At 41.6% G+C, this 22,287-nt stretch overlaps 1 protein-coding gene across 1 annotated transcript in view; it reads right to left on the reverse strand.

The window, feature by feature from the left end:
- Positions 1-6,426: 6,426 nt before the first annotated feature.
- CDH17 (cadherin 17) overlaps positions 6,427-22,287 on the reverse strand; it is a 60,439-nt gene continuing 44,578 nt past the window's right edge. Inside the window, exons 14-18 of the mRNA XM_079796108.1 lie at positions 19,898-20,028; positions 16,584-16,823; positions 11,801-11,917; positions 11,551-11,664; positions 6,427-7,328 (exon numbers count right to left, since the gene is read on the reverse strand). Coding sequence (XP_079652234.1) covers positions 7,228-7,328; positions 11,551-11,664; positions 11,801-11,917; positions 16,584-16,823; positions 19,898-20,028 — 703 coding nt within the window. The 3' untranslated portion in view covers positions 6,427-7,227. The remainder of the gene's footprint in view (positions 7,329-11,550; positions 11,665-11,800; positions 11,918-16,583; positions 16,824-19,897; positions 20,029-22,287) is intronic.

The raw sequence follows: 22,287 nt of genomic DNA on the forward strand, positions 1-22,287 counted from the left end.
AAAAAAAAAAAGACAATTTATCACTCAGCACTTTGGAAAATAGAATACATAAGCAAAACCTCAAGGAGACAAGCATAAATAAAAGCCTACACGAGTCCCTGCCATCTTGCAGGCATCCCAGGAAGGACAAGCAAAGAATGAGGGATGACGTGGGTGTCTTTTCCCAGCAGTGGGAAGGGGATGTGGCCAGTGGGCACTCAGGCAGGCCTGAAAAGGGGTGTCCATTTTGGGGTGGTGCCTCGGAACCAGGTGAGACCATATACCCAAACCCCACGTAGTCTTTCCCAGGGGGTTTGCCCACATTCAGGGTCACCAGTGCTGCAGTGGTGTGGGAGGAAGATTGGGATGGGAGGCCTGGGGTCAAGTCCCAGCTGTTTTATCGCCTTGTCTTCCGAGGAAGTCAATAAGGTGTGTTGGACAGAGTGAGATGAATACAAGTCCTGGAGCCTAATAGTTCTGTATTGAAATCTCAGCTCCGCCTTTACTTCCAATGTCTTATGCAAATGACCTCTCTGAAGGCAAGGACTATGTCTTATTCATCCCCGTGTTCCAGTGCCCAGGAAACAATACGTACTCAGTGTTGAATGAATGAATCTCTTTAAACCTCAGCGTTGCTGTGAACAGTATATGAGTAAGTAAATGTCAAGCCTAAGCATTTAGCAAGTGCTCAATAAGTATTACAAAGAGGACACTGGGCCCTAACCGGTTTGGCTCAGTGGATAGAGCGTCGGCCTGCGGACTGAAAGGTCCTAGGTTCGATTCTGGTCAAGGGCATGTACCTTGGTTGCGGGCACATCCCCAGTGGAGAGCTTGCAGGAGGCAGCTGATCGATGTTTCTCTCTCATCGATGTTTCTAACTCTCTATCCCTCTCCCTTCCTCTCTGTAAAAAAATCAATAAAATATATTAGCCCTAACTGGTTTGGCTCAGTGGATAGAGCGTCGGCCTGTGGACTCAAGGGTCCCAGGTTCGATTCCGGTCAAGGGCATATACCCTGGTTGCGGGCACATCCCCAGTAGGGGGTGTGCAAGAGGCAGCTGATGGATGTTTCTCTCTCATCGATATTTCTAACTCTCTATCCCTCTCCCTTCCTCTCTGTAAAAAAATCAATAAAATATATAATAAATAAATAAATAAATAAATAAATAAATAAAAATAAAATATATTAAAAAAAAAAAAAAAGAGAACAGTGGGCCCAGCTGGCGTGGGTGAAGAGGAGGACCCTCACCGAGGAGCTATTATGTGATGCTGTTTCCCTTTACCCCCCACTGAGAGGCATGAGCAATGTGTCTTCTGAAGAGCAGGCACCGGAGCCAGACGGCCTTGTGAAAAATAAGCCAATCTGTGCTTTGGAATGTTCTAATGTGGAAACCCATATCCAAGAAAGGGCTATGAAAAATATTATCTTTGCTATTTTTAGAAGCAACCACCATCTTTTCTCTGAGCAATAAGCCTAATGTTCAGACTTATGACTCAAGCGCTGTAAGCGAATGAAATCTTTATCAGATTAATATTTTCAAAATATTATCCCTATGGCATTTTCAGTCTTGCTCAGGATAACTCTGCCAAGAGGGCTTCACTTGCTGGAGAGAGTGACAAATGAAGAGGAGAGAGGGCCTTGGGGTGGCGGTGAAGGCAGAGAGCTCGCCGGCCACGGGGCCAAGCTCTTACAGCTATAGAACCTCTGAGGACTTAAAGCACCTCCGATGGCCAGGCTCTCTGATCCCCAAACACAGCAACCACAATGAGAGGCCCACAGGGCTGCTTTAAGAACACCTGTGACCGCCTGGGTTGAATGTTGACGTATGAACCAGGAGATCACGGTTTGATTCCCGGTCAGGGCACACTGCGGACTCGATCCCCAGTGGGGGGGGGGGGGGGGGGGGGGGCGTGCAGGAGGCAGCCGATCAGTGATTCTCTCTCATCATTGATGTTTCTATCTCTCTCTCCCTCGCTCTCTGAAATCAATACAAAATATATTTAAAAAACAAAACATCTGTGACCAATGTTGTCCGAAGAAGAATTCTGGATAGTTGTGATTTAAATGATTTTTTTGGGGGGATCCCCTCTGCTTAAAAGTCTTGTCCTCATGGTTCTATTTAATACCAGAAACATCTACATTTTTGGAATGTCCCTATGATCACACATCTGGGTCTTTAAGGCAGCTACATCCAGGCCTTGATATGAGAAGGGAAAAAAAAAGAGATAGAGAACAATACTACTAATGAATATAATTTATCATACACTAACTATCTGTGATACCATGATCTAAGAAATATATATTTGGTCTTTGTCCCATTCTGGGCACATATAGTAGTAGCAGTTCCTCTTTATCTACAGGGGACATGTTCCAAGACCCCAGTGGATGCCTGAAAACACAGGTCGTACCCTTAAATATACTATACTACACATACACACATACTTTTTCACTTTAAGGAAGCACTTTCTAGCTTCTCTTTAGCATATCCAAATCGCCAGCATCACTACTCTTGTACTTTGGGGCTTTATTTTTCTTCCATTTTGCTTTTGGAACATATGATGTAGTTTAAAAAGCTGGTAATGTCAGCCCCGAAGTTGCTCATCTGAAAGTAATTCCAGTTGAGTAATTCAATGATTGAAACATTTTAGAGCTTTTACCAGGGCGTCAAAACTCTTCACATGGTTTATAAATTCTGCACCCCCAGCTGTTGGGGAGACTTGACCAAGTCTCTCGGTAGCTCCGAAGGGGTTTTCATACCTTTAGCTTCTTTAAAATATTTTTCAGTTGATCTTATAATCAGGCTCTGATGGCAGCACAATATCAGAGACAGGAACAGCCCAAGGAGGGTAACTGTTATTGTGAACATTCACTGAATCATTTGGTGGGAGAATTTTTGAACCTGGAGTCTGGGAACATCTAAAATTCTTTCTGGCCCTGACCGGTTTGGCTCAGTGGATAGAGCATCGGCCTGTGGACTGAAAGGTCCCAAATTCGATTCCGGTCAAGGGCATGTACCTTGGTTGTGGGCACATCCCCAGTAGGAGGTGTGCAGGAGTCAGCTGATCGATGTTTCTCTCTCATCGATGTTTCTAACTATCCCGCTCCCTTCCTCTCTGTAAAAAATCAATAAAATATATTTTAAAAAATAAATAAATAAAATTTGTTCTGAAGACCTGACAGGATTCTGCTGAGTGAGAAAATTAATGGAAAGAAAACTGCATGAAAAAAGGCTGTAGTGGTTGTTACCACAACTTCCTGTCTGCTTATCTTACCTAATAAAAGACAAACATGCAAATTAACCATCACTCGGCTACACCCACAGCCAATCAGAGTGAGTATGCAAATTAACCCAACAAAGATGGAGGTTACTTTGCATATGCAGGCCCTGAGCGGAGTGAAGCCTGCTATGAGGGGAAGGGGGCGGAGGAGGGAGCTACAGGAGCGGTGCTCCAAACAGAAGCGAGTAGGTGCCGGCTGCTGGGCAGCCGGGGAGCAGGGACTTGCCGGCTCCCAGGCGGCTGGGAGTGAAGCCAGGGGAAGGAAGGCCTATTCTTGCACGAATATCGTGCAACGGGCCTCTAGTTAGAAATAAAAGAAGTAATAGTAATTGTGAATTAAATGCATAATTCATTAATCCAGGAAAGTTGCTCCTTAGCTAAATTGATAGTGTCCTAATTCAGGGAGCAAATATCCTGTCACCCCCCAAGATGACTCTGTGGCTGAGGCTCTCATAGCAGAGCAGGCTCCACTGTGTACCATCAGGGTGAAGGCATGCTTACCCTCAACAAACGCTTTTTCCCCTTAATTTTCTCTCCTTTCCCTCACTCTCAGAATTTGTCTATGCTTCTTTTATATTCTCAACATTCTGGGGTTTTATAAAAGGGCCATGCCCATTACTGATGTTAAGCTCTATTAAAGAGCTGGACATAATGTCAAGAAGAAAACTATTCAGGGCAGGATTCCAGAAAACACAGACCCAAATGACTTCATTCCTAGCTGAATTCTCATATGGCTCTTCAGCCTAGGAATTAGGGTGTTTGGGGGGAAACCATTATGGATGCTGACCTCGCTTTTACTGTGCATCACAAAGCAACTCCCAGTGTTCAGAAAGCACCTCAGACAGCCATATTTTAGATTCCCTTCAAGGGTTTTAGAAGTAGAGATAGATCTCACCAATTATAGTCTCTTTGGTCAACTCTCCCTGCCCTCCCTCCCGCCACCGCCCCCGCCAGGTGTCATAAAGCACATGATTTGATTCACTTACTTTTTTAAGTACTTGTACAACTTTGAATTTTATGGATTTCCAGACCATATATGTTGAAGGTCAAGACTTGTTACTGTTTTACACATGTTCTGCCTGCCATTCAATAGGCATTTATTTATCTTACTTGTCTAGAAGGATGCTTATTATTCTTGTATCTCCATAGAGTATCAAGTCTTGCTTCATTATTTGTTCATGTGTCCGCTGGTTTTGGTTTATATGGTTAACAGGCAAAATGTTCAACTCAATTGAATTGAGGCAACTTGTTCTGCCAAAAAGAGCAAATAACTGAACTTCTAGAAGGTCTTAGAACTCTTCCATTTAATTCTGCATTTGCCAAGAAGCTATTTGATTGAAGGTTCTTTGTCGGCAACAAAGTTACAATGATAATAAGACTTGGTCTCCTGCCCTCAAGGAGTTCAGAGTGTGTACTTCATGAGGGTCATGGGAAATAGAAGTGCTCCTACCAGAAGAGGGAATGAATCCTAGCCTGACCCTTTTCCTCACCACAGTGTGAAAGTTCAGATGAGGTAGTGGGCTGGTCTCCTGTAGGAAATCAGAGAAGCCTGCCTAGAGGGACCAGTTGCTGGGGTTCTTGTCCCAGCATTAGGAAGGGATGCAGCAATCTGGAGAAAGGAGCTGATGCATAGAATAAGAAGGAGTCCAAGGACGAAAGATAATTTTGAAAGGCATTGGGGGTCAGAGGTGCTTCAGCTAAAGGAGCTAAAGACTATCCCTTTGGCTAAGGACCCCATGCTATTTATTAACACAATTTGTCCTAAGGCAAGGTGGAGATAATACATGTCAAAGGATAGGGTTTACAGAAGCATTGTCTGGTTGGGGAATAGCCTACAGCTGTTCAGGTGTTTGGCCAACAGGAGGCAATAACATGCAGATCAAGATGCTCTGAACTGTCTGGCAGCAAGCAATAATCCTATTCAGGTTTGGGGGAAGTGCCGTTTAGCCTCCCAATAGATAATTATATTTTGTGACTCAGCCCTTGTTGAGTCTCCAAACTTCACCAATCTTTTGGTGAAACTCTAGTAATTATGACATGCTGGAATTGGTTCCCGGAAACCAGTATTTAAAATGGTCTTTACAACATTAAAAATGGGTAGGACCCGGTCATGCAAGGAAGAGAAGGTTGGGAGGAAGGGCCCACCCAAGAATGAAACAGCACAAGAAGTATGAATATTAATCAATGATTTTAGATTAAAAGGTTCCATGTGTTCAGCCTATTATTAGGTGATACAAGTTGGTCCAGAGAAGACATAATTAAATTGAGGCAGGAGAGACCTCCTGAGCCCATCTCAGCAGACTTAAACCCAAAACCAAAATCAAAGGCCTTGGGAATGCCTTGGTCTTTCAGTAATGATAATATTATTTCTTGAAAATAAGCAGGACAAGCAATAATGTAGTTTTTTTTTAAGTGACCTAAATGTCAGGTCACAGTCACTCTTGGTCAATAACACACAAGCAAAAATCTCTATAGAAGCTGCTAAGGATGTTAGACTATCCCTTAGGTGGGGGAATCATTTGTGAAGTAAATATGCTTTTGGTGTTTCTGGATTTTGTTCTCTTTGGTTTGTCTTTTAATGTGTGGAGATCCAGGAGAGAGCCTCACCCATCATGAGACTCCCAATCACCTCTTGTGGAAAACAACAACAAAACAAAACACAGGTAGAGTTTAAAGCACGGGATACAAGGAAGTAATACTGAAGTCTTAGAAACAGAGTTTGAATATTTTCTTTGGTTTTCACTTTTTTTACTTTAAGAATAGGAACCCACAAGCAGGATTATTTATGAAAAATATAACTCCATGGCCTGCTTTAACCATTACTGTAAGAGCACCTTTCTTAGATATGAGTTCTTTTCAGAAAATTCTGAGAGGTTGTGTAACGTCAAATGCTTTCAAGGCTCAAATCAGGAGTCAGAAAACAGCTCTGGGACGAGAAATGCTCCCAAATCTTTAAGGTTCTCATTTAAATTTTAAATTTTCTAGCATATTTGCCTTAAACCCATCCCATGGTCACAAGAGCAGTGAAATGTTACTTCATTGTAGACCCCTCCTCTTGTGCTAACTCTACGTGGAAGGCAATTTTGATAAACAGCAGGTAACCACTGTGATCCAGCCCTTTTCCCAACAAATGCAAAGAACGAGGAAACAGAACCAAAGAGATTCGGGCAACAAAACCAACCACAGCCAACATTTATTCTTGATCTTTGTCACCACTTCTTTCAAGCTTCCTTATTTTCCTCCACACATTAAATATACAATAACCAAAACTTTATTAATATACACAGAAAGAAAACATGGGCAGCATGCAAGTGTAGCAGGTAGTACGTAAACCCAGCCAGTGGTTGTTTCTGCCGTGGGCTTCTATGTGGTCGGTGGAGGGCTTGTAGCACTCCCAAGTAGAAGAACCTCAAACGAAGAGCAACACAAAGCCACACTGAACTACAGAAGGCTAACAACACCCAAGAGTTTCTGTTCAAACTAAGGGACAAAGTTCATCTTTTAATTTTAAATAAAACTTCACTTTGTTTTTTTTCTCCAACAAATGTTTTTAAATTAGTGAAATACTAAAGGAGAAAGGAGGGAGACAAATGGATAAGAAGCATAAATTGAGTCCAGGAAGTTCTGTGGTGGATGACTGATAAATCTCCTTGATGAAGAAAAAAAAACAACAACAACAAAAAAAACCAGGCTATTTCATCATCCCATCTTTCCCTAAAGGGGAAAAACACATATATTTTGTTTTGGGATAAATAGCTAAGGCTTTTGCAGAAGGAAAAGTGTCATGAGAAAATGGAAAATATCTCTGATGTCTATAGCACACAAAATACCTAAAAGTAATAAAATATTAAAGGGCAAGAAGGCATATCTGTAAAAAATTATAGTGCATATGTTGGATAAAAAGCAAAAACTATGGGGTTAAATGGTGGTGTTATCCAAATGGCACTTGTACAAACATTCCTTTTCAAATTCAATTTCTCAGAGGTTTGACTTCAGATGCCTGAGCACTTTCAACATTATCTTTGCCTTTATTCTTCTTCATTCGAATAAACACAACTGTTAAAATTATACCTGAAAGAGAAAACTCAGGGTCAAATAGATGGAATCTTAAAATATATTGTCACATTTATTTATAAAGCAATAAGTACCCTGGTAGGAAGAAGTGACTCATACAACTTCATTTATGCTTGTGGTTCAACAAAATTGTTTTGTCTTGGTGAAAAGGGGATTGTAGGCCTTGACCTTCTTGGATAAGTAAGCTTATCACTTTTCTTATTGTCAGTAAGTATGCACCAAGTCCTAAATCATATCTAAGCTGGTAGCTATTGCTTGGTCTCTATCAAAGAATATAGAATCTAATGCCTGCACTATTCTGAAAATTAAGTGTGTAAGCATCAGACAGAGTTCCTGAACTTTGTACATCGTCAATAAATGTTGATTCCAGTCGTTCATCCCTCTCCACAGAAGAAATAGTCCAATCAGAACAACCAGAAAGCTGTTCTCAGACGTGTTCACCTGCCTAAAGCCCACTTTCACTGTGTCCACATCAAATATCACCTTTTCCTTGTCACCTTCCTCATGGCTCCAGATTGAGACTATCTAACCTCTGAGATTTCCCCCATCTCTGAACCCCTTCAAAATTACATTGTGCCTTTTAGCACTAAATGTGTACTATAAGTCAGAGACCAATATGGAAAAGGGAGTTGTTGTTTTTTAATTAATGTGGCAGTTAAGTTCACGGGAGAAATCATGGCAGAAAAGACGGGATGCTCAGAGACCCATTTAGAAACGTAAAGCAAGGACCCTGGCAGGTGGCCCCTGGTGGCTCTGGAGCCCCTCCAAAGCAGTGCCCCAATCTGGGGCGGGGGGGGGGGCGCTAACCCCCACACACATCTGCCACCCACACCAGAGGCCTACATGCTACATCAGTGCATCAGCAGCAGTCGCAACTGAACACCACATCCAGCTGAGCCAGGGGTCTGTCCCACATACCAGTGTCATCATGACAATTGTGCCACTGGGCCCCACAGAACACCTCTACATAAGGGCACTCTCCATACTGCAAGACATGGCTGGTCTACCTAATATGTACAATAAACACAGGGACTTAGGCAAAATGAGGAGACAGAGGAATATGTTCCATACAAAAGTACAAGATAAAACCCCAGAAAAAGGACCAAATGAATGGAGATAAGCAATCTATCCGATAGAGTTCAAAGTAATGATCATAGGATGCTCACTGAGCTCAGGAGAAGTATGGGTATACACAGAAGGAACAAAAAGATAGAAAATGTAAAAGAGAACCAATCAGAACTGAAGAATACAATAAACTGAGATGAAAAAATGCACAGAGGGAATCAACAGCAGATTAGCTAATTTAAAAAAATCAGGTAAGTGATATAGAAGACAAAGTAATGGAAATCACCCAATTAAAACAGCAAAAAAGAATTTAAAAAAACATGATCAGGAGAATATAAGAGACCTCTGGGACATCAAGTTTACTAACGTTTGCATTAAAGAGGTTCCAGAAGGAAAAGAAAGAGGACAGAAAACCTATGTGAAGAAATATTGGCTGGAAAATTTCCCTAGCCTGGCAATGGAAACAGATATCCAAGCTGGGGTGGGGAACCTTTTTTCTGCCAAGGGCCATTTGGATATTTATAACATCATTCGTGGGCCATACAAAATTGTCAACTTATAAATTAGCCTTCTATAGTTTGTCAAACATTTAATTAACTCACCCCTAATGCCTTGGCAGGGTCAGACCAAATGATTTCGAGGGCTTTACACGGCCTGTGGGCCAGACATTCCCCACCCTTGAACAGGGAGCACAGACAATCCCAAACATGATGAACCCAAAGAGACCCACATGAAGACACATCATAATTAAAATGTCAAAAGTTAAAAACAAAGAAGAAAATCTTAAAAGTAGCAAGAGAAAAAAAAGTTACATACAAAGGAATCCCCATAAAACAATCAGCTGATTTTTCATCAGACACTTTGCAGGCCAGAAGGGAGTGGCACAATATATTTAAAGTGATGAAAGGAAAAACCTATAACCAAGACATACTCTACCAGATAATCTTATCCTTCAGAATTGAAGGAGAGAAAATGAGTTTCTCAAACAAGCAAAAGCTAAAAGAGTTCATCACCACTGAACTGGCATTGCAAGAAATATTAAAAAAACTTCTGTGAGCAGAAAAAAAAAGGCCAAAACTAGATATAAGAAAATATATAAAAGGAAAAAATCTCACTAGCAGAGGCAAACATGTAGTAAAACTAGTGGATCAACCACTTATAAAACTAATATAAATGTTAAAAAACGAAAGTTGTAAAATCATTTATATCAACAATAATTAGTTAAGAGATACAAACATACACACACAAAGAAAGATATATAATGCCAAAAACATAAAATGGGTGAGGGATAGAGATGTAGTACTTTTAGAAAGCATTTGAACTTAAGCAACCAACAACTTAAAATAGACTATTATATACTACTAGAGGCCCAGCGCACGATTAAATCATGCGTGTGTAGGGTCCCCTAGGCCTAGTCTGCCATCAGGGCCATATCCACTGCCCTGCAATACCCCGCATGATCCTCGGATGCCGCCAGCACCCTGCCCCGCCCACCGCGAGAGCCGCAGCTTGTTTGGTCGTGATACCATTACAGTCCTTTTATGATATGGATTATATAATCTCATGGTAACCACAAACCAAAAACCTATAATAGACATACACAAAAACAGAGAAAGAAATCTAAATATAACACTAAAAAATCTCATCAAATCACAAGGGATGAAAGCAAGAGAAAAAGAAAGGAACAGAGAAGAACTACAAATATAACTAGAAAACAACAAACAAAATGGCAAGAAACACATACCTATCAAAATAATTACTGTAAATATAAATAGACTAAATGCTCCAATCAAACGACAGAGGGTGGCTGAAAGGAAAACATATCGAGACCTATACATAATGTTGTCTACAAAAGACCCACTTCAGATCTAAATATAAACAGACAAAGTGAAGGGATGGAAAAAGACATATGCAAATGGAAATCAAAAGAAAGCTGGGGTAGCAACACTTAGACAATATAGACTTTAAAACGAAGACTGTGAGATGTGACAAAGAAGGGCATCGCATAATGATAAAGTGCTTAATCCAACAAGAGGATGTAACACTTGTAAGCATCTATGCACCTAATGTAGGAGCACCCAAATATGTAAATAAATACTAACTGACATAAAAAGAGAGATCGACAGTTATACAATTATAGTAGGGACTTTAATACCCCACTTTCATCAATGAATAGATCATTCAGAGAGAAAATCAACAAGGAAAAATTGACCTTAACGGACACATTAGACCACATTACCTTAATAGATACATGTTAACATATATATATTTTTAAGTGCACATGAGACATTCCCCAGGATAGAACACATGTAGATCACAAAACAAGTCTCAATAAACTTAAGAAGACTGAAATCATATCAGGCATCTTTTTTGACCACAACGGCATGAACTAGAAGTCTACAGGGGTGATAAAACTGGAAAAAAACACAAATACATACAGACTCACCAACATGCGTCTAAACTACCAAGGAATCAAATAGGAAATTAGAAACTATCTTGAGATAAATGAAAGCACAACTCTTTGAAATTTACGGGATGCAAGCAAAAGTAGTTCTGAGAGGGAAGTTCCCAGCTATAAAGGCGGACTTAAAAAGGAAAAGAAAATCTCAAGTAAAAGTACAAAATCTAACTCTAAACCCAAATGAACTAGGAAAGGAAGAACAAACCCAAAGCAAAGAGAAGGAAAAAATAATGAAGATCGGAGCAGAAATAAAATGAAATAGGGATTTAAAGAAAAAAGTTAAAAAGAGGTGGTTCTTTGAAAAGAAACGAAATCGATAAAACTTCACCCATATTCTCAAAGAGAAAAAGAGAAGTGGCCCAAATCAATAAAATCAGATGTCAAGGAGACGATGCAACGGAAACCACAGAAATACAGAGGGTCACAATAGATTACCATGGATTATAATTACACACCAACATTTACGCTTTAAAGCCTCATATTTCCCAAAGCAACCAATCAGGCAATGAAAGGAAGAGGGTGATACTAAAACAGTACCTCCAACCAGGAGGGTTTGATATGGTTTACTGGTGATCTATATTCTTGGCTGTAGCCTAGGTTGCCATTTGACCAGCCACTAGAGCAGACCCTTAGGTGAGCTAATGTTTCTAAGGACCAGAACAGAAATCCTTGAATCTGAGAGATTACACTCACCAATGACCAATAATGTGGTCAGGAGTATGGCAACTGTCGAGCCCACAGTAGGGATCCCAGGCAGGTGACCTACTGGCCGGAAACACCGCCCTTCCGCACACGTGCAGAAAGTGACTGAAAAGCAGAACAGGATTTGGTAGTTTAAGTTTTTAAGTAAACAAGGGCAGAATCTCATCTCAAAGGTGACAATTCTTTCCACCTCCCCGTGGGAACAGACACTATCCCAGGTTGCCTGCAGCAAAATACCCACCTGGTAAAGAGACAGTCCCCTCCAAGGGTGGCTGACCCCCATCATTGATGCGGATTGGGACATTATAAACTCTCTCCTCGAAGCGGGTGTGTTTGGTGGAGAGTCTAGCATGAGTTCCTGTCAGAATAGGAGTAAAATGAATGGCAGCTTCAGTACCCAGATCAGCAGGAATCAAGCTCATATTCGAATCACATACAGAGGGGACTGGAAAATGGTTAAGTCTGAGTTAAACTACCCAAAGTATCCCACTCCACATGTACCTTCCATAATGTCAAAAAGAGTTCATGCGTTTTTCAAGTCCTCAGTTTATGATTTCTCTGTAGAAACGAATACTAAATACAGTCAGTTATCATAATCCCCAGTAGTTATGTTCATAAAGTTGCCATGAACACTGAATTACAAAGAAAAAATATTTGAAGAAATTATTGCTAATTTCCCCAACCCCAAATTTAATAAAAACTAAATTCTCAATCCGCAAATCTCAGGGAAAAGAAAAAAACACACAACAACTATGAAAAGGCACATAATAATCAAATTGCTTAAAGTTAGTAATAAAGAGAAAAATCTTAAAAGCATCCAGAGTAAAAAGGCACATTACATTCAAGGGAACAAAAAGGAAAAAATGCAATCCAGAATACAGTGGAGAAATCTTTAAAGTACTGAAAAAACAAAACAAAAAAAGGCTCAATAAATTGAAATGTATTCCAGTCAAATGTTCTCTGGTCACTAAGGAATTAAGTTAGAAAATAACCAGAAAGATACAGAAAATACTCAAATATTGGGGAACTAAATAACACACTTCTAAATAACTCATGGGTCACAGAAGAAATCTAAATTTTTTTTTAAAAAAAGTTAGAAAGTATTTTAAACTGAATGAAAATGAAAACACAATACATAACTTTGTGGAATGCAGTTAAAGTGACACTAAAAGATAAGTTTATAGCACCAAATGCCTATATTAACAAAGAAAGAAATTCTCCAGTTAATTACCTCAGCTTCCACCATAATGAAAATAATACAAGAACAAGTTAAATATAGCATAAGAAGAATAAAGAAAATGATATATATCTATAAGCAATGAAATACAAAGCAAAAACACAATAGAGAAAATCAATGAAATCAAAAGCTGGTTCTCTGAGAATATCAATAAAATGAATAGCCTTTAGCTGGATTGGTCAGCGAAAAAAAAGAGACATTATTTTCCAGTATCAAAATGAGGTCATACCACCACAAAGCCTAAAGATATTAAGTGAATAATAAAATAATATTACAAATAAGTTGTGCCAATAAATTAAATAAATCAAATGAAATAGACAAATTATTTGAAAGATATAAACTACAAACTCAACCAAGAAGAAGTCTATAACTTGAATAGCCCTATATCTATTAAAGAAGTTGTATTTGTGGATAAAACTCCAGGCCCACATGGCTTCACTGGTAAATTCTACCAAATTTGAAGGAAGAAAAAAATTTGTTTTTATACAAACGGTACCAGATCATTAAAGAGAAGAACATTCCTCACTCATTCTATGAAGCTAGCAGTACTCTGGCATCAAAACCAGACAAAGACACTACCCCCACAAAAAGTAGACTAATACGCCTCATGAATATAAATGTAAAATTTCTTAAAATTTTACTAAATCAAATTCAACAATATAAAAAAATATTTCACAACCGAGTGGGCTTTATCCTAGGAACTGGTTTACGTCCCAAAGTTGATTCACCAATTAACAGATTAAAACACACACACACACACACACACACACACACACACACACACACACACAAATCAACCATACAATCATCTCAATAGATGCAAAAAAAGCACTTGAAAATTTTAACACCCATTTCTAATTTTTAAAAAGCAAACAACCTTCTCAGAGAGTTAGGAAGAGAAGAGAAAGTCCTCCACCTGATAAAAGGCATCTACAAACACCCACAGCTAACTTTAGACGTGATGGTGAACGAGGAATGCTTCCTCCCTAAGGTCAGGAACACGCCAAGGTATCTCTTCTCTCGCTACCTTCATCCAGCATTGTACTGAAGGTTTTAGCCAGCAATAAAGCAAAATTAATAAATAAAAGCATTCAGATTGGAAAGGGAATAAAATTGTTCTTATGTACAGACAACACGATTGTATATGTAGCAAATTTTTGGAATCTAAAAACAAGAAAGAACTGATAATGAGGTCAGCAACGTTATAAGATACAAGAATAACACACAAAAATCATCAATTCTATTCCTTAAGCCTGAAACTACTTAATAACTAAAATATTTTAAATACCAGGCTTAGGTGGAAATATGAAATGCTTAGGGGAACATTTGCAAAGACGATACACTGAAAATTAAAACATATTGCCCAGCAAAATTAAGAAAGACCTAAATAAAGGAGACATATGTCATGTTCATGGGTAGAAGATTCAATTCTGTTACGATGTTAATTGTCCTCCAAATTCAGCTACAGGTTCACACAATCCCCATCATAATCTCCATCAGCTTTTTTGGTAGAAATTGATAAACTATATTCTAAAATGTATAGTGACCTACAATAGATGAAATAATCTCAAAAATTAACAAAGTTGGAAAAATTACACTACTTGATTTCATCTTATTATAGAGTTACAGTAATCAAAACAGTGCAGTATTGGTATAAAGACAAAGAGATCAATGAGACAGAAAAGGAAATCCAGAAATAGATCCACATATGTGTGTGTGTGTGTGTGGTCACTGGATTTTTGATAAAGCTGCCAAGGCAATTCAATGTGAGAAGAATATTTTCAATAATGTTAGGACAATTAGCCATATTAAAAACAATGAACCTGGACCTTTACCATGCACCATGTACTAAAATTAACTTGAAATCAATCGTAGAGCTGAATGTAAAAGATAAAACTATAAAACCCAAAACTATAAAACCCTTGGGGGAAAAATTGGAAAATTATAGAGACCTCAAGTTTGGCAAAAATTCCTTAAACATCACATCAAAAGTCACCAACTATACAAGGAAAAAAGTCAGATATCATCAAAAATCTTAAATCTGTTCTGCAAAACACACTGTTGAAAATGAAAATGCAAGCCACAGCCTGGGGGAAAATGTTTGCAAACATGTACCTGACAGATAATTTGTACCTTTACTATACAAAGAATGCTGATGACTCAACAATAGATGCCCAACAGCCAATTAAAAAAAAATGGGCACAATATTTGGCCAGACACTTCACCAATGAAGATATATGAATGGCATATAAGTACATGAAAAGATGCTCAACATCATTAGTCACTAGGGAAATATTAATTAAAACCATCATGAAATACCATTACACTCCCACTAGAATGGCTAAAATTAAAAAGACTGAGCATAGCAAGTATTAAGGAGAATGTTGAGGACTCTAACACACTGGTGGGACTTTAAAATGTTAGACTACTTGGAAAGCAATGTGACAGTTCCTTAAATTAAAAATTTAACCGTACAGCTACCACAGTACCCAGCATTGTACTTCTAGATATTTAACCAGAAAATGAAAGTATGTGCTCCAACAAAATACTTGTTCACAAATGTTCGTAGCAGCTTCGTTTGTAACAGCAAAAATTGGAAGTCACCTAAATGACAATCAATTAGTGAGTGAATAACAGATTGTGATAGAGTCATGCCATGGAATGCTACTCTGCAATTAAAAAAAAAAGATGTATTGATACACACAACAACATGGCTGAAACCCCAAATAAATATGCTCAGTGAAATTAGCCAGATGAAAAAAGATTACTTATTGTATTACTTTATTTTGAGAAAATTCTTTTTAAAAAAATATATTTTATTGATATTTCACAGAAAGGAAGGCAGAGGGATAGAGAGTTAGAAATATCGTTGGGAGAGAAACATCGATCAGCTGCCTCCTGCACAACTCCTACTGGGGATGTGCCCGCAACCAAGGTACAAGCCCTTGACCGGAACAGAACCTGGGGCCCTTGAGTCCACAGGCCGAGGCTCTATCCACTGAGCCAAACTGGTCAAGGCTTGATAAAATTTTTGAAAAGGCAAACTAATCTATAGTAGATAGAAAGAAGATCAGTAGTTACCTGGTGATGGGGGAAAGGCAGAGTGGGCTGAAAATGGGGACTCTAACAGCATGTAAGACTTTTTTGGGGGGAGGGGGTCTTATCCTGATCGTGCTGACTGCATTCAATGGTGCTCACATATGTCAATTTTTATAAAATTGTATGCTTTAAATATGTGCTGCTTATTGTATGTCAATTATCTATAATAATAAAAGTGTAATGTGCTAATTAGACCGGACATCCTTCCGGACGACCTTCCAGATGAAACAAGGGCTGTGAGGGAAGCCCAGGTCCCGGGTGCCAGAGGGAAGCCAGTGCCAGCAGTGGGGGGTGGGGGGGGTGGGGGGGGAAGCGGGGGGGGGGGGGGAAGAAAGGCATACTCTTGCACGAATTTCCTGCATCGGGCCTCTAGTATTTCAATAAAGCTGTTTTTAAACATCAGTATGAAATCTGTTTCTCAGCTGCCACTGGAAATTTTGCAAATGCTGCTCAGATTACTAGTATCCAACTATCCGTCTCCATATGCTACGGGGGATGGCTGTGTGTTAGCCATCTTCCCTCCCTCCTAAGCCTGGGGCTTCTCCCCTCTGCCAGTTGCCAGAGCAGGCGGCTCCTCCCTGGAGCCTGGGAGAATGCCCTGTGCTGAGGGCTGCAGGCCCATCGAGGCCAATACAAGCCAATGTCATCACCCACCAGCGCCTTTCTCCACGTGCGTTTGACAACTCACCATTGACTTTGGAAATCTCCCAGTCGTTTTGTAAGCTTTCGCTGCCAAGGGCAAATGTAAACTGTGGACCCCGAAATGGCTGCCGATCATCGTCCGTGGCCTCGATGATGTGGCTTCCGGGCGCGCTGAGGGGGTAGCAGAAGAACAAGCCCGTGTACTCCTTCGCTAGCCGCGGGGGGTTGTCATTCACGTCCGTCAGGGCCAGGTGGAACCCCGCTGTGGTGCTCAAGGAGGACCCACCTAGGGAATGGAGTGGTTGAAAATGAATATCAGCTCTCTCACTTCCTCTTAATAAGAAAGGATATTTCTTTCCTTTTTTTTTTTTTTTTTTTTCTCATTACAATTCAAGTAGTTGGGTATATTGAGGTAGCAGAAAGATGACAAGCGTTTAGAATCAGACCCGGTTAAAAGCCTTCATGATAATAATCAGATTGATGTGCTGATGTCTTATAGACATTACTTCACAACGGCTCTGATTCGCATGTACAGGTAGAAGGATGAGGCCCAAAGAAGGTGTGTGACCGGCCCAAGGTCATACAGCAAGGTGAGCTTCCAGCCCAGGTCTGCCGTCAGAGCCCACCCCTTCCATTGCTCCACACCACTGACTCAGGCATGCCCTTTATGGTTTCTCAGCCTCGGTTATTCGGCTGTAATGCATGTGGCTCTGGGAGGATCAGATTGTCAGAATATCTTAGAGTGGAAGAGCAAGAAGGGTACACAAGTGAAGGGAGTCCTAGCTGGTGTGGCTCAGTGGATAGAGCGTCAGGCCGTGTTCTTAGGAAAGAGTGAAGGGCTGCACAACAGTTACTCACTCTGGGAGGGTGGTGAGACACTTGGACTCGGTAGCCTAAATGCTTGGTAGCTATGTGATCGTGAGCAAGCTGCGTAGCTGCTCGGTGCCTTGGTTTCCTCATCCGTAAAACATGGTCATTAACATACCTACCCCACAGTGCTGCAGGAGGAGCAAGTTCTCACACTGAGCGCTTCAAACACGGCTGTCAGTGCAACACAAAGACACTGCTCTCATTCTCCCCGACTTCAACACAGATACTGTTTCTACAATCTCCAGCTCCAACCCACTTCAAGTCCCGTGATCCCTGTCTTCTTGCTTTTCTTTTCAAATGTTTTCTGTGTCCCTGACTACACTTAACCAAAGAAGCAAAAGCTGCTGTGCTCTGGGGGTCATTTCATCCATTATGTCAGGGACGCCAACTGCAAATTGGAGCAGGGTGGTGAACCTGGTTTTGATTCATCCATCTGCTCAATGGGCAAGGCCTTTAGGGCACATGAGAGTGAAGTGTTGCCCCCGCGGTATGTTGCAGCAGAATGCACAGCAGGAAGGCCCAGCCAGAAACTTCCTACGGTCAATCGGTTAAATCAAGAGTTAAATGCATGGCCCAGGCATGTGGCTCAGTGGTTGAGCTATGAACCAAGAGGCTATGATTCAATTCCCGGTCAAGGCACACGCCTGGATTGCTTGTTCGATCCCCAGTATGGGGCGTGCAGGAGGCAACCCATCAATGATTCTCATCATTCATGTGTGTCTCTCTCTCTCCCTCTCCCATCCTCTTTAATATATATATATATATATATTTTTTTTTAAATAGTTAAATAGTTAAATGCCTATACAGTGTGACAGTGGCATGTGCGTGTGCATAACTAGAAAGGAGCAAGAGGCTGTTGCTTGCACACATCCCTTCCGAATGCGGCACGTGCTGCTGCCTTTCTCCTCTCGCTGCTTCCACTTGACTGCAGTGCTTTGTTCTTATTCATCTTTTCCCTGGTGAGGAACATTTTTATGAGTCCCACCTACTGCAATGGTCTCCATTCCCGCTCCCAACCCTGGGCCTCACATTTTAAAAGTTTTTTTTGGTCTAAAACTGTGTTTATTTGGTCATAATTTGTTCAATTCTCATTATTTTTTTTGGGGGGGGGGGCGTAAACCAAGCAGATATAATTACTATCTACTAATTAGAGGCTCTAATCAGCATCAGATCAACAGACTTCCTCCTCTAAGTTGAAAAATTCCATTTAAATGCAAAGAAACTCAATGTTTTAATCACCACTCTTCTCACTGGTAAGCATATTATTTCTGTGAGTTTATTTTAATTTTAATTTTTAAAATTCCCTGGAAGTCCACATTTATAACTAGTGGGTAATATATGCCACCCCAGCGGAATCAAATGAGATGCAAAGGTTACACAAGGACAATCCAAACACCCCTGGCTTATCCTATCTAATAAAAGGGTAATATGCAAATTAACTGTCACTCTGTCACAAAGATGGTGGCACCCATAGCCACAAGATGGTGGCGCCCAGTCCTCTCAGCCCTGCCAGAGTCCCCCAGTCCCGGGGGGGCTAAGAGCGGGTAGCATGAGTGGCCTGGCGGAATGCTTGTTTCGTCACTGCGGCGATGAGGCAAGTTTTCCACACCCGGCCACGAATGGGCCTCTGGAGAGCCTCTGGGCAGCAGGCGCGGAGCGGCCAGGCGCCCAGAGAGCTACTAGCGCATGGATTCGTGCGCAGGGCTACTAGTGTAAATAATAAGTCTTTCCAAAGTTCACCCTGCTTCATCAAAACCCAGGTGGATGCCCAGGGCCCCCAAGCCTACGGCGTCAGAGTCAGAAGGCGAGCTCCTCAGGGGGGTCTGGCACACAGCAAAGCGAGAACACCGAGTAGCACAGTTTGCCTCAGAAAGGAGGAGGTGTTCCACTTAAGGTGGAAGGAGAAATGAACAGTGTAGGCCAGCCAGGCAACGGTTTGAGCCCACTTCCAGGAGAACCCCAAGCTCTATGGAGCAGGTGGGCAGTGGGGCGGGCACACGGGGACCTTCCTCGAGCTGTGACCCTTCAGGAAGCACCCAGGAGCCCTGGCCGCCTGTAGGCACCCCCGCAGGTGCTCAGCACAGGCGGTTCTCATCTTGAAACAAAACCAGGAAGTAGTTCCCTCCACTTTTAAAGTATATATATTTTTATTGCTTTCAGAGAGGAAGGGAGAGGGAGAGAGAGATAGAAACATCAATGATGAGAGAGAATCATTGATTGGCTGCCTCCTGCATGCCCCACCACTGGGGGTCGAGCCCACAACCTGGGCATGTGCCCTTGACCGGAATCGGACCTGGGACCCTTCAGTCCTGAGGCTGACGCTCTATCCACTGAGCCACACCAGCTAGGACTCCCTTCACTTCTGTACCCTTCTTGTTCTTCCACTCCAAGACATTCTGACAATCTGACCCACTCACTTTCCCTCCCTCCTCCTTCTACTGGTGCATCCCCTGTTAACTTGTTACTTTTTTTTTTTTTTTTTTTGCTCACCTACTTCAGTTGCCACCACTTGTACGCGATACAGACTCTCAGCTTCCCTGTCCAGCGGAGCCGCACTGAAGATCTCGCCAGTGGCAGGGTCAATCCTGAGCCAGCCTCTCGCGTCGCCTCTCAGGGAATAACTTCACGAAGGGAAAAGAGCAAAGGAAAGCCCGCGTTACTTTATGTGGAAACGGGAGGGCACTTCATGCATCGCTATGCTGTTACGTCAACATTATCCCTGGCGTGTTATTTACGGCATATTTCTAAGGTCATCATGTAATACTACTAATGCTTTATTTGCCTAGCTTCCGTCTTCAACACGGGGATTTGCTCATCTTTACAAAGTGGTAGTTGTACTTGTTTCATTAGAAAATGTATAGCCGCAAACTCGGGCGGAAAAACAAACTTTTCCGGCAATCAAAGAATTCCAATGAAAACAGCCTGGGACCAGCTTTTAAAACGGGTTAGCGAACCACCCTTCTAAGAAAACCTGAGCACCCAGCGGTGGAGACGTTGTGGGAATGGGTGGGTTCTCAGAGGCCACTGGTGGCCTCATGAACTCTCTCATTCAACAAACACCTACTGAGTGTTCAGCAAATCTCAGGCAGACGGGAGGTTACCAAAAGGGGCTCTCAGGCCAGGAGAGGAGACAGACACAGATAAATAACTCCAAGGGAAAGCGGTAAAGACAGTGAAAGGGGCCCTATGGAGCCCCAGAGAAGCTCATGGGAATCAGAGCAGCCTTTCTGAAGGAGTAGATGCTAGCTGAGGCAAGAAAAGGAAGCTGCTTTAAGCCGAAGGGATTGCCGCGCTATGGCCTGAGGCCAAGGAATAGCTTGCCGTGTGGGAGCCAGACGCTCCAGCAGTGTCGGGGTAAAAATGGGAAGCAGTGGATGGAAAAGACGAAGCCAGAGGGCCTGGAGCGAGCCAGATCATGGGAAGCAATGGTCAGCCTTGGAATGGAGTTCAGCAGGAAGGCAACCCAGTCATATTGGTGTTACCAGTGGAACTCATGGGCAGGTGTGTTAGATGAATTTGAGAGAGACAAGCCTAGAACCACAGGAAAAACAATTGGTACAGCCCTTTGTGGAGCAACACATCATAGCCATAAGGCTGTTCCTTTTTAGACCAAAGCATTTCACTTCTGGAAATTTTCCCTCAATAAAAACCCCCACAATTTAATAGAAGTTATAAAAGAATTACATGCATACAAATATGCAAAACACCCTATATAATAAAAGCCTAATATGCTAAGTGTCTGGTCATCCAGTCGGCCATTCAATTAAAGCATAATATGCTAATGATATGCTAAGGCCGCTCAACTGCTCACCATGATGTGCACTGACCACCAGGGGGCAGACAGTTGACTGGTTGACCAGTCGCTATGACATGCACTGACCACCAGGGGGCAGACACTCAATGCAGGAGCTGCCCCCTGGTGGTCAGCGTGCTCCCACAGTGGGAGCACAGCTCAGCCAGAAGCCGGGTTCATGTCTTGCAAGCGCAGCAGCGGTGGCAGGAGCCTCTCCCGCCTCTGCAGAAGCACTAAGGATGTCCGACTGCTGGCTTAGGCTGAGCTGAAGGACCCCTCCCCCTCCCCCCAGTGCACGAATTTCGTGCACCGGGCCTCTAGTTTTATATAATAAAAAATACTGAAAACAATCTACATGCTCAAGAAAAGATAATGATTACAAAATTATGATGTGTTAGTTCAGCAAATTATTTTTTTCCAATTACAGTATATTCTATATGCCAAGCACTGTGTTGGGCTGTGTGTGCAGGTGCTGCACAAGAAACCCTGTGTAATCAGGATTTCATCCCTGAGAGAGATGGAAACCCTTTGGAGGGCTCTCAGAGGAGTCATGTGATCTGATTTCCTTTTAAAAGGACTATTCTGATTGTAGCAAATAGACTCAGTGTGGGGCAAGGATGAATCCAGAAAAGAGACGATGGTGGCCTGAACCATGGCAAAAGTGATGAGAAGCATTTGCATTCTGGATGTATTTCAATGAAAAAAATCTCTAATCTTTACTGGCGGATTGGATTAGGATCCATGGGGTGTTGATGGTTTATAAATTTATGGAGCTGAGAGAAAGAGAAGAATTAACTCACTCAGGCCAAAATCTTTGGAGTCATCTGAATTCTTAACTGGCTTATCACTAGCCTCTGAACTGCTCACTGTTCTTTATTCTTAACACACTTTTCTCATTTGTCCTCCAAGACTGTTTCTTACAGGACGCTGTCCTACTCAGTCTTCTTCCTCATCTTTCTAATCTCATTTAATAGTATATACATTCTATCTTCTCCTTGATCTACCTGAGAGTTTTTTTAAATGCCTTTGTTTTCCCCACTCATAAACGCAAAGTTTTATTCTCTTGTCTTTGTCTAATGATTTTTAT

The sequence above is a fragment of the Cnephaeus nilssonii genome (genome assembly GCF_951640355.1).
Source record: "Cnephaeus nilssonii genome assembly, chromosome: 18".
NCBI lineage: Eukaryota > Metazoa > Chordata > Mammalia > Chiroptera > Vespertilionidae > Cnephaeus > Cnephaeus nilssonii.